Below are 11,987 nucleotides of genomic sequence, written 5' to 3' on the forward strand. Positions count from 1 at the left end.
CCAGAGACAGGATTTGGGAAAGGGGGAGGAGGAGGAGGCAACAGGGGTGGAGCTGGCATCCAATCCTCTCCAATACCACCATCCCATTGTAGTGCAAAACAGAAAGGAAACAAAACCCTAGAGTGAAAGAGGAGCATCAAACGTCAGAGGAACTAGTCTGCCATTCAGGTGGTGGGGAGGGATGGGACTTGGAGTTTTATTTTTGTAGGGTTTTTTAATTATTATTTTGGTTTTTTTGTTGTTTTTGTTTGCTTGGGTTTTTTAGAAAATTGGGGATTTGTTCTTTTTTTTTTCCTTTTTACAGACCTTCATGACAAAGCATAAAAACACAGTTATATTTATATATCTATTTATATATTTCTTCATTTCGTTGGTTGGTTTGTAAATGTTGCTCCATCCTCCTGTCTGAGCTGATTGTGTGTCACAGAAATCGTGGGTGTATGTGTGAGGTTCCTCCCAGCTCTGGCCTACAAAGTCACCATGTGTGAGGTGCAGCCAACTGTGGGGTAAGCCATGCTGGAGAGTGGGGATGAGGTGCACAGAGAACCCCTCGTGGGGTGCAGATAGTTACTTGGTCCTTTTCTTCATTGCCAGATGGGCCAGGTCTCTGTACTGCCATCTCTGCTCTAGCCAGACTGTTCCCTCTGTCCTGGGAAACAGGGTGAGCATCACGGGTTAAACACGTTGAAGAGTCCACCACAGAAGAGCATATCTTTGGGGAACAGTGTTTGATGAGCAGTGTCCTCCCCTGCTTCCCCTGGCCCTTACCGCTCCCAGAAGAAGGGGGTCCTGTAAGGCAATGGTTGCCAGCTGCTTTGCTTCCCAGTCCCCCTCACGTCCTGGAAGCCAAGGGGACTATGCGTGGCTGAGCTTTGCCCAGGCATGGTGAAGGGCTTCTGCGGGAGAAGCCACTTGGCCACAGGCTTTTCCCAGCGTGGGGGGAGCCGTCGGGGTGGAGGGCAGGGGAAGGACGGGGGATCTCAGTCTCGTGTGGTGAGCGCTTGGTCCGGCGCCTTCATGGCGAAGAGGACGGAACTGGACTGTGGAGAGGAACGGAGAAGGTCTCTTCACCCTTCCCAGGGATGGAGGGAGGTGATCAGACAGGTACAATGTGGAGGCCTAAGCTGTCGCCCTGCAGTTTCATGTGGTTTCCATGGTAACTAGTGGCGGTCATAGGCAGCGGCAGCAGTGGGAGGTGCGGAGCCCCGGGATGTGGCACTATAATAATAAGGGGAACCTGAAAGTTAACACAGGAGAAGAATGGACTGGTTGAAAGGACAAACAGTAAAAAAAAAAAAAAACAAACCAAACCAAACAAACAAAACAATCAAACAAAGAAAAGAAACAAAGGAGAACTGAAAAGAAAAAAGGAACGGAAAGCAAGAAATAAAAGGAAAGGAACCAAAGGAATGAACTTGGGGACTCAGCTTTTAGTGGGATTTGGGAAAGGCAATCAGTGGAAGCTGGCTGAGGGCCATGTTTCGGTGGAGAGATGCTACTGTGGACTTTGGCTTTGAAGGCCCTCTATGGGAAGCAGATCCTTTTGCTCCTTCTGACCATCAGTGAGCTGCTGAGAGGGAAGCCCGTAAGCATTGCAGCAGAAATATGCCACACCTGATCCGCGGCCACAAGGAAAATGTCAGAGTCAGGTGTTCTGAGCATAACTGACAAAGTATAGCAGGTCACTTTTAAAACCAAGACGGGAGAAATGAAACAAAATTACAGTGTTTTATTGCTTGGGATTTTGGTCGCATTTGGCGTGAAAGCTCTCTAGATGGTTATTGAATGTGTGTTAAATAGTGATTGATTATTAAGATCACATTTACTGAGGTTTAACAACACTGGAATAAAATGTGCATCTATTACCCAGTTGTTAAACCTCAGTAAATATGTAGGTAATAATCACAGCTGATTTATTTTACATATAATAAATCTCCTCCTATTCTCTTGCAAAGAAACGTTGTGTTAGAAGATATGGTTTTATGGGAGGTTTTTTTCAGAGGGGAAAATGCTATTTCTGAGCATATTAGAGTCACTGGAGATGGATATATCCCTGCAAGAAAACTCTACTGGCTATTATAAACCTAGTGGTGCAGCCTCTCTTCCACTCTGGACACTGTTCCAACTGGTCCAATAAGAAGAATGTCTATGGGATTTCCAGATCCCCAGGAACTGACTGTGGGTTTAACCTCAGAGAGTGAAGCCTCATCTGGATTTTTAATCAAACCCTGAATGGATGCTGATTGCAGCCTGAAAGAGTAGCAGAACCTGAATTTAACTTCTGATGTCATCTGATTAAACTGTGGATGCAGGCCATGGACAGAGCTGAACTGGAATTCCGAACTGTCTCATGGAAGAGTAATCAGCTTCAGAACAGATACAAAACATGTGAGGTATATACCCATCCAGACACTGGACTGGAGAGTGAGGAAAAGGGCTTCTCACCTGGCCAGATACTTGAAAGTCCTCTCCAGAAACAAAAAAAAAAACCAACAACCAACAACCAAGGAAAAGAAAACAAAGAGACAAACAGAAGGATCGCGAGGCTGGGGGTGTGCTGTGGGAAAGAGGTACTCACTTAGTAATGCAGGGTTGCTGAACCACAGGCCTCGTTGTAGGTTGTGTACTGAGGGTGGCTGTAGGGGTTCCCTGAGAACTCGCTCCCTGGAAGAAAGCAAGGAAGGTGTGAAATATAGTTAGGAATGAAGGTTCATGCCTGCTATTCCATCAAGCCAGTGTTCATGTTGAATCCATATGCCAGCAGTAAAACTCATGTATCTGGCTTCCCTGCCCAGCTGGGACTGTGCACTTCAGGACACTGTAGTGTTTGTTCGGTGCAATGTTGCTTACCCACACAATTAAAAATTGTAAGATTGACCTCTTCAGGATCAAGAAAATAGTCTAAAAGAATGAAATTCAGTAATACAAATAAATAATTAAACGGGTTTCTTCTTTGTTGCCTTGTAAATTCTGATTCTTGGGTTGCTGTAGGATTGCATATGCAAGCTTTTTCTGCAATTAACTATCATCTTTCCTTTAAATAAAATCTAAGGTTCTCCACTAGTGTCAGGACAGCAGGCATGGGAGCTTGATGGGACAAGCTTGCAGTAAAGTCATTGGAATGAGGAGTGCTGTTGATTGTGGTGTATACTGCTAAGTTCTGTTCGTAGGGTCCTGTGGGCGATGATGAATTTGTGAAGAGTGTCATTCATTATTGGAAGTGTTCTGAGTGTAGGGTGGGCTTAAATACAAAACAAAATTGAAAACATACGAATCACTCTTTCTGGTGTTAGTCAGAAAAGTGATTCATATGTGATGAACCCCACCTTAATGCTTAGTTAGTGAGTTACAGATAAAACTTGCAGTATTCCAATTCCAGAAAATAAGTTTCTATGATTAGTGCTTTAGGTGCTATTCTGAACCTGAAAGACAAGCTGGGCTACAGCTCCCTTTTTGACATTCAGTAAAATGGGCCCAAACCAAAATACTTGTGAGCTTTGTGATCTAATAAGACTCCAAGATTTGAATGTTGTAGAGTCTTCTTAAATATTCAGTTTTATTTTGTACATGGAGCTGAGTCTCCTTGTTTTATAAAAGGCTGTGCAGGGCTAAGGGAATTATGTTTGGTAACTGAGGAGATATGGTTCTGCATTCAAAATAAATAGATCTCCCAAAACTTAAAAATATATTATTCTGTTGAGTAAAAACATGCCATTATCCGATCATAACCTCAGTTTAATGCAGTACCAACAGGCTGGGGACAGTTAGTGCCATCTGAAAAGCATTATGTGCTTAAAGACAGTGAGAGAACAGCGTGACTATTGGCTTCTGGTCTGCTCTGAGGCAGGGGTGGAGCTGTTACAGCAGAAGTGTTTGGAAAGCACCTGGGGTTCCTGCTGGGTACCACGGAATATGGAAAGAAGGGAAAGCAAGATGTGCTGGATGCCTGTGATACAATTACCAAATAAATGTCAATTAATTATACTGTAATCTCTGCAAATCTCCCCTCACTGGAGAGTTAAAGCCAAAACCACAGATTCTCAGGTGATGGAAATGAAGTCTGTTGAAGTCAGGGGATTTGCACTGGTTTAAATTTGAGGAGAATACGTCCAGTCAGGTTTTGTTGGTTGGTTTTTTTTTTTCAGGCCACTCAGGGTAATAGCCCAAGTAGTGAGATGCATCAAAACCAATCACCATCCAAAGGTATTTTACTCACAGTGGTTTTTAGTTTTAGCGTAAAGCCTCATTTTGTGTGACAGACCTTGCTAAATACTGTTTTAATGATAGTAACTCAGTATATTTTCCTATCTAGAAACATTTTGCACTGAAAATACTGGCAGCTAGCTGGGAAGGAATAGGTGAAACCTCAGAAGATGACCAAGATGCTGTGGGATATGATACAAAGGCAAAAGGAAACGCATGATCCAGATTTATCTCTACTGTGGGATATACTGGAATGAGCTTGCCCTCCAAAGAAGGAAAAAAAACCTATCCAGATGATAATTTCTGCTTTGAAATGCCTCACATAAGCATCACTTCTCTGCATGGAGAGAAGAGGTGCTGATATTTCAAGGCTTCTCTCTCACCCTCTTCTGAGTTGTCACCCTAAACTGTTTATAGTGTTCCTAAAGCACGGGTTAAGTAGAGGAGAGAGAGCCCCAGCTATGGAGAGCTGGGGAGGAGGGAGGGCAGCCACTGGAAACAGTGTTTATTGACGAGGAGTGAAAGCATGCATGCAGCAGGATAATGAGCTTTTGAGCTCAACTGTGACCAAGAGGAACTGAGCTATCGCCTTCCCCGATCACTAATGAAACAAGTGTAATTTCCTCATCAGCATTGGATTCTGTTTAACGACTCCCTGCCGTTGCTATCACCAGCCCTCTGCAGGCTCTACACTGCTCTGCGTAAACTGCAGTTCCCATCAGAGGATGCTCACTTCACCAAAACTGTGCAGAAACTTGATGGCTTTTCTGGGAAAGAGGAAGAATTGAGGCAGGGATCAAAGGCGCTTTGTCGCTTGTGCAGGAGAAATCTCTCAGACACATAGATTACATGTAGCACGTTACCTGATTCATCCTTTGAGTGACTAACCCCTGCATTTTCAAGTGTGTGCTCAGGGACTACTGGCTTTCATCCATGTCTGCAGCCTGGCACCTGAAGTTACAGGCAAAGGCGAATGCAGGATGTGTATTTTACCACATCATCCGCATAAAGTCGGAGATATTTGCGTGCATGACTGACCACGGTGCATGGATGTACTGCTACTGGAGACAAGCTCTTCTCTAGACTGTACAAGCAGAAGTCTAGTGAAAGGTTGTCACAGGCAGAACGGAGCAGCTTTGGTTAGCACTGGTCAAACAATCTTCTCAGAAACAGTTTTCTCCTGGAAAATGCTGTCTCATCGAAATGGAAATGTTTTGCATGAGCTTGTCAGCTTCGATGGAGTTTTGGAAAGAAAAGTTCTGGAATGATTGCAAATTGAAACAAAGTATTATGTTTCAACTTTCTTGTTTTGTTTCATTTTGCCTTTCTCATCTCATTTAATTTCCTTTCAACTCTGTTATTATTTTAATATGTCTTGACATCTAGAACATGTTGACGCTATTGAAATGTTTCATCCTTGAACAATTTCAAGATTCTGACTCCTCATCCCAGCGCAAGATGAAAACAAATGTAAAAAAAATCAGAGTTTTGCTTGGGTTGGAAATTCTGCTTTCTGACCAGTTCTGTTTTTAGCTCTGCACCTTTATTTAGAGAAGACAGAGCTTCTTTTTTCATATTCACTCACATATGGACAATAAGGTTTGTTTGCATGTCTGTATGTTTCTTAAAGATACAAGTGGTCATCTTGCTGGCTTCTTGTTTCCAGTCTCGTTAAAGCACTGGTCCATGACCTTTTTTGGTCTGGGGGCATCTAACAAACCATTGGCAAAATAATATTGGTTTTCTCTGTTCAACCTGGACTCTTAACAGAGGTTGCAAAGCAACCACAGAGGATCGCTCTCATGAGGCCTATATTCTGTGCAATCTGTGCTCTGGGAACCTTTACCAACAGTATTTCTTGGTATCTGTATTTAAATCTTGGCACGTTTAGTCTTCTAATACAGAAACCATGAGGCATGAAGTGAGCCTAGCAGGTGGCAAGTTCAGAACAAATAAGGGAGGTAGTTTTCACACAATATGTAGTTAGGCTACAGAACCTCTTGCCATAGGTTGCTACAGATGTTAAAGGCTTATGTGGGTTCAAGAGACACAGTTTAAGTTTGTGGAGAGGAAACCTATTGAGGGTGTTTAATATTAAATAGAAAGATACTAAGTCTGGCTTAGGAAGTCTCAGAGCCGCAACTTATTGGAGGCTGGGACATCTTTTGAGACAGTGCCGATACATGCTTGCTCTTCTCTTACACCTTTCCCCCAGGCGTTCACTTTTGGCCCCTGACAGAGAGCAGTGGCTGCAGAGATCTGCAGTGTGACCCATTAAAGCCAAGTCTTATGTTCCTTCCCAGGAAGCCTCTTTATCTCCAGCTTGTTGGCTTCAGTCACATTAGAATACAGGAACAGAAGCGCTGCCAGGCTGGGTCTGACCAGTGGGGTATGACAGAAACAGCCAGAACTTGTTGCTCTGTGGAAAGATGCGCTATCTACTGCAGGATGCCCAAGTAGGCCACTGGAAAAACTTCCTCTAATTGAATGTTGACATCAGATTTAATGTAAAGGGATCCATTTGACTTGAATAATCTTTTTTTCTTTGAAGCATAACTCAGTTTTTCTCTTTATCGTCTTGTTACTTTTCTTTTGGGGGATATTTGTGTGTTTCGGGGGACACTGCTGTCTTATGGATAAGTAGCTTCCCCATCAAGGAGCTGAAATGCCCTATTCTTGGGTAAGTGACCTCTGTGATTAGTGGTCTTAAAATTTTTGTCCCATTTTAGGTGTCAGTATCATCCTTGTGATGCAGATGTTGAACTTACACAGCAGTCACTGAAGAGTTGAGAACAGTTAGAATATGATAAGAGCCTGTTTTTTAGCAGTACCTATTCAAAGAGCCAGCTATTTTGGTGTTATTTATCACTTCTATATGCCATGACTTTCTGTAAGTTTTTACCCATAACTAACTTAAATGTTGACAACTAAAGCTACCTGCTGTTACTGTGTGGGCTTTTAAAATTGATTTATATTGTCTTAGTGCTTCTCTGATTCTGGAGCCAAACCATTCCCCTGAAAAATTTAGGGTAGAAGGAGGTGCCCTAAAATTTGCCAACTCTGCACCACCCCAAAAGTTCAACAAGCTGGTCAACTATCCCAAGGGGGTGAGGAGAGGACCAATCCACTGTTTTCCTGATCTGGAGGTCAGTCACACTGTCTTCACAACATAGCCCAAGATTCTGTTTTGCTTTAGGATCATAAGCAGTAGGTAGCTTGTTATCTGGAATGTGACCATAGGTATTAGCCAGTACTTCATGGTATGTAAGCAGTGATTTGTCATTTAAAGATGTTAAGGCTCTGACCTGCAAACATTTCCTAGCAGTGACATTTTCACTGTCCTCACTGCAGTGTATGTTCATTTAGCGAGCTGTTCTGAGATCTGGACGAGGGTTGAGTTAGGCTTTTCACTCATAAGCCCTGGCAAGTCATATAATGATTTAAGAGCTTCCTGTCCTCAGCTTTCTGTTGCTTCAGTTCTGGAGTCATCCCTCCAGGAGCAGAGGTTGCAGAATGGACTGTGTACCTGCTCGTTAGTGTCACAACTCACTACCCAGCATGGTAACATAGACAGAAATCAGTGGCAGATGAGTTTCTGAGTTCAGAGCTACCAAGGCTGGCTGAGAAATTAAAATCCTGCCTCTTAATTTACCTTCTGGGGATAACTGTCATCAGAGGAGTAGGGAATAGAGCCTGGGGAAATAAACTCTTCAATTGCACTAGGGTAAATGGTCCTATCTACTCCCTAAACACTGCGAGAATCCATTTGCCAAGAGAAGGTATTTCTCCAAAGGCACTGGACAGCAAAGAAACAGTTTCCCTTTGGATGCAGGATTATGCAGATAGTTTCTTGGATTGGAAGCATTATCTTATAAAACAGGAGGTGGGCAAGTAGTTGGTTGTTGAAAGTGAATAGTTAGTTTCTCCTGAAATACTGTTAATCATTGCTGAGTTCTTAGGTGGTTTAGGCTATGGACAGCAGGTCTCCAAAAACTGCAGGTATTAAATTACCATTGATGATTTTCAGTTTGATGCTCTGGCTTTAGACAGAAGGTAAGTTGTTACCCTAAGTTAGTGGATAGCTGAATATCCTGAGCCACAAGCGGTACATAATAAACTGCACGGGTCATTGGAAAATAATTACATTAGTTAATGAATACTAAGGTTAATTAATTACCAATTAATTGCCACAGGTTACAGATAGCTAGTTGCCCATAGCAGCAGTGAATCAGTTACTAGGGGGAAGGAGATACGTCACAAAAAGGTGTTTTAGCTGCATTGGTTATAGGCATCTGATGATTTCTTTATGAAAATAATAGGCCTTAATATCAGCAAAGCAGTAGCAAAGCAAACTGCTAAAGCTCTTACAATGCAGGTATACCGTTCAAACATGTGTGCACTCTTACTGAGGTCTGGAGGCTGACTTACCAGGAACCATTCCTGCAAGAGTTGAGGTTGGGTAGCTGCCTTGTCCAGTTGGGGGAACATGGGGTGGGTAGCCAGGCAAGGTGGTGCTTGCCATATCACGACCTGAAAAGGGAAAGAATCAGGACAGGTGGTCAGTAGGGTTAAGATCTTTCAATGTTGATTTGATATCACCTTTTGTCCCACTGTGCAGCCTTCTCTTACATAAGTGCTGTCCATCCACTGAAAATTCTGAGGGAAGACCGTGGCACTTTTGATCTCACACTGTAAGGATGGATGTTAAAACTTAGCTTTGAGAGGCTGAAAACAATTTGTTTTGTTTCATTGTAGATTTTTGGATCTATTTTAACTAAATCAAAATGGCCCTGGGCTGCACAGAGAATGGCAGGATATTCATTGCCAAAGTAGCTGAGGTCCTGTCTATATGCAGTGGATGCAGTTCCAAAACTGTGGTGATGTTGCTTTAGGGTATGGTCAATGTGCAAGGCACTGGAAAGTGATCCAAGAGTTTTCTGTGCCTGTCTCTCTTCCCACCTGTGCCATTCACCTGCTGATGATTTTAGGCAAGTCACTTCACCTCTCTGTGCTTCTTTTTATGCTGCAAACTCTTTGGTGCAAGGGCACGCTTTTAGTACATTTGCACAGTGCTGAGTATGAAATCAATACGGTTGGACTCCTTCCAGGTGCTGATGTGATATAGATATAATAATAGGATCATGCAAATTAGTTGGAGTCCCACTTCATTTCTATCACAGGTACAAGTTTTTGTTAGTAATACTTAAAGTTGTGACATCTTTTCTCCACCAAAGAAGTAGAGAGGGGTGTGGACTGGGTGGATGATTGTAGTTTATTTTTCATCTCTTAGGAAGTGCAGCTGGAGGCTTCTTGGTTGATGCCAGAGGCATTTCCTCATTTGGACTGGTTAGCCTGAAAATGGGCCAGCCAGAAGGGCATTTGCTGTTAGTGCTTATTGCATTTAAATGAACTAAAATCATCTCAGAAGCTGCTGGGAGTTTCAAGCCAAAACAGGAAAAAAAAATAGAAGAGAAAAAAACCCCTAAGTAAATTAAGATAATCTTTCCTTCACAGCTGCTGGGAGATTTACAGCTCAACCTCCAATACTGCCTACTGAGATCTCAGCCTGTTCCAGGCATCCAAAGCCTTTCACATTCCCTAGGTGAACTGTAGCTCACCGAGAAGTTTGTGCCATTTGTTGTTGCTCTGTTAAATTTTGTCTCTCCTGTCTGTTCTAACTTGAGGGCTGCAGTGTGATTTGCCTTTAGAAGTGGCAGATTAAGTATTAACACCACTGGAGTCATTGGAACTGTGCTGGGATATGTCAGTGAAAGAAGAATAAGGGTTGGTTTAGCTCTACTAGTGGCAGAATGATAACTGATAAAGCAGGCCCTGCAACCATGAACCCTGGCTGTGGAATCAGAAATAAATAACAGTTACACAGCAAAGCAAAAACGAAACAACATGGAGCATTAACCTGAAGGGAGAAAGTTTGTCTGGGATGGGGTAGGCTAAGCCAGTGTCATTGCTTTCATAGGTCTTGACTAAAGATTACCCAGGTGATTTGCTCAAGAAAAAAGAAACGCAAGTTCATTCTTTCTCCCTGAGGAGGTTCCTGATCAGTGGCTGAGGTTCCTACATCACCTCCTTGTAGATAATGGCACAGAACTACCAGACAATGGCTGAGCTCTTTTCCAGCAACTCCTCAGTATTGATAAAAATAAGTATATAATGCCTCAGGGATTGATATTCTACACTCTTCTACTCTTTTATCACCATCATTCCTTTAGTGATTTGTAGCTGTGTGTTAAGCTGTATGATTAACACCTACTAGATGTAGTTCTTTTTTTTTTCTTCCCAGTCTTTTAAGGCAAGAAAGTTTTGTGCTTAAAATTAATGTTCTTTTGGTTTCATTTATTGACTAGCCTGAGAAATAACAACAGGTGATGAGTGAGAAAAAATGTGTCACTGTAAAGTTAAAGAGAACATTATGTAGCCGCAGACAAAATTAATTCATGTTGACACTTCCATTCAGGTGAGAACACATACACACTCACTCTGCTACTCCATCTATGCACATCTGTCCGTGCTTTAATTCAGACATGAGGGCACAGAGGCTGATGTTCAAAACTCAGTGTAGAAAAACTCATTGGGAAGTGATCATCTGTCAAAATCCCAATCTTATCTTCGAAAAAGAAGATAACAAACAAGTACAGTAACAGCAACATGAATGAGAGTCCCACAGAGAGACTCTTAAAATGCTGTTACATGCAAGCAGGCCCCTCCCATTACCTTTTCCTATTACCAACAGGTAGACAGGATTATTCAGTTCCTGCATGGCAAAGCTAGCACCTATCCTGCTCATAAAATGCTTCCAACTCCAGCCATTCTCCCTTCTCCAAGAGCCTCCTGAGTGAGGAACAGCATCTTCATCACTGTGACATTGTTTAAGCTTTTGAACACTTCCTCCCATGTCTGACTCTCCATGAGGGCCCTAAGGCAGGTGCCTCTCCTGGAACACAGTGCCTTCTAGGCTAGAGAGTGGTCATACATGACTGCATCCCCAGAGAACTACATCGTTGCAGAGAGGCCGTCAGGAGGCTCTGTGGCTTAGGAAGTGTCCAGGGCTCAGGGGCTCTTACTGGCCGCAGTAAGATTGGACCAAGACAGTGTTATGAACACAAAAATCTTCTCTGCTGTTACTTGCTCCCTCCCTACAGGGAAGTTTAGAAATGCAGATCTCACCTGACAAGACAAAGGGAGGATGTTAGGTCAAAAGAGAAAAATAATATAGGAACATGAAGAAGGCAGAGGTAAGATGTGTTTCCTGAGCATTAGGAATTGTGGTTTGCACTAAGACTTTGTTCTGAAAAAGCCCAAACTATATTTTTTTGACAGTGGAGTGACAACAGCCTCAAGTAATCACTTTAAATGGTACCCACTATTTCATCCAAGCCACTCCTAAGCTTCTAAAGCAACGTTCAGTCACCTTGCACAGGAGTTTCCCCTACTACCTACCCGAAACTTCTTCTTCCCCTCCAGCCTGCAGCTCCTAAGCGCTGCCATCTTCTGCAACCTATTTCTTCACTTCTGTCCTTTGCTTAAAGCCCGTCTGTATTCCTTTGGCTGCAAGACATTATAGTCTCTCACCTGCCCTTCCTGCACTTGACGTTCAGACACGACGCCCTCTTTCTTAACTACTTGGTCTGCTATGTGAAGGCACCAGCACACATGAACGCTCCCAAACCAGGTGACTCAAATATTGCTCACAACATAGCTATGGCAGTGCTCACCAGCTGCCTATGTGTTTATTTTAGTAGTTTGTACAACCCCTGCTTAACGAC

At 42.9% G+C, this 11,987-nt stretch overlaps 1 protein-coding gene across 1 annotated transcript in view; it reads right to left on the bottom strand.

Annotated features, from left to right (window-relative positions):
- Nucleotides 1–944: 944 nt before the first annotated feature.
- Nucleotides 945–11,987, bottom strand: part of LOC104536082 (paired box protein Pax-2-like) — a 50,101-nt gene continuing 39,058 nt past the window's right edge. The window contains 4 exon segments of the mRNA XM_010178609.1: nucleotides 945–1,237; nucleotides 2,579–2,603; nucleotides 2,606–2,664; nucleotides 8,632–8,733. Coding sequence (XP_010176911.1) covers nucleotides 1,161–1,237; nucleotides 2,579–2,603; nucleotides 2,606–2,664; nucleotides 8,632–8,733 — 263 coding nt within the window. The 3' untranslated portion in view covers nucleotides 945–1,160.

The sequence above is a fragment of the Mesitornis unicolor genome, unplaced genomic scaffold (genome assembly GCF_000695765.1).
Source record: "Mesitornis unicolor isolate BGI_N332 unplaced genomic scaffold, ASM69576v1 scaffold10842, whole genome shotgun sequence".
Lineage (NCBI taxonomy): Eukaryota > Metazoa > Chordata > Aves > Mesitornithiformes > Mesitornithidae > Mesitornis > Mesitornis unicolor.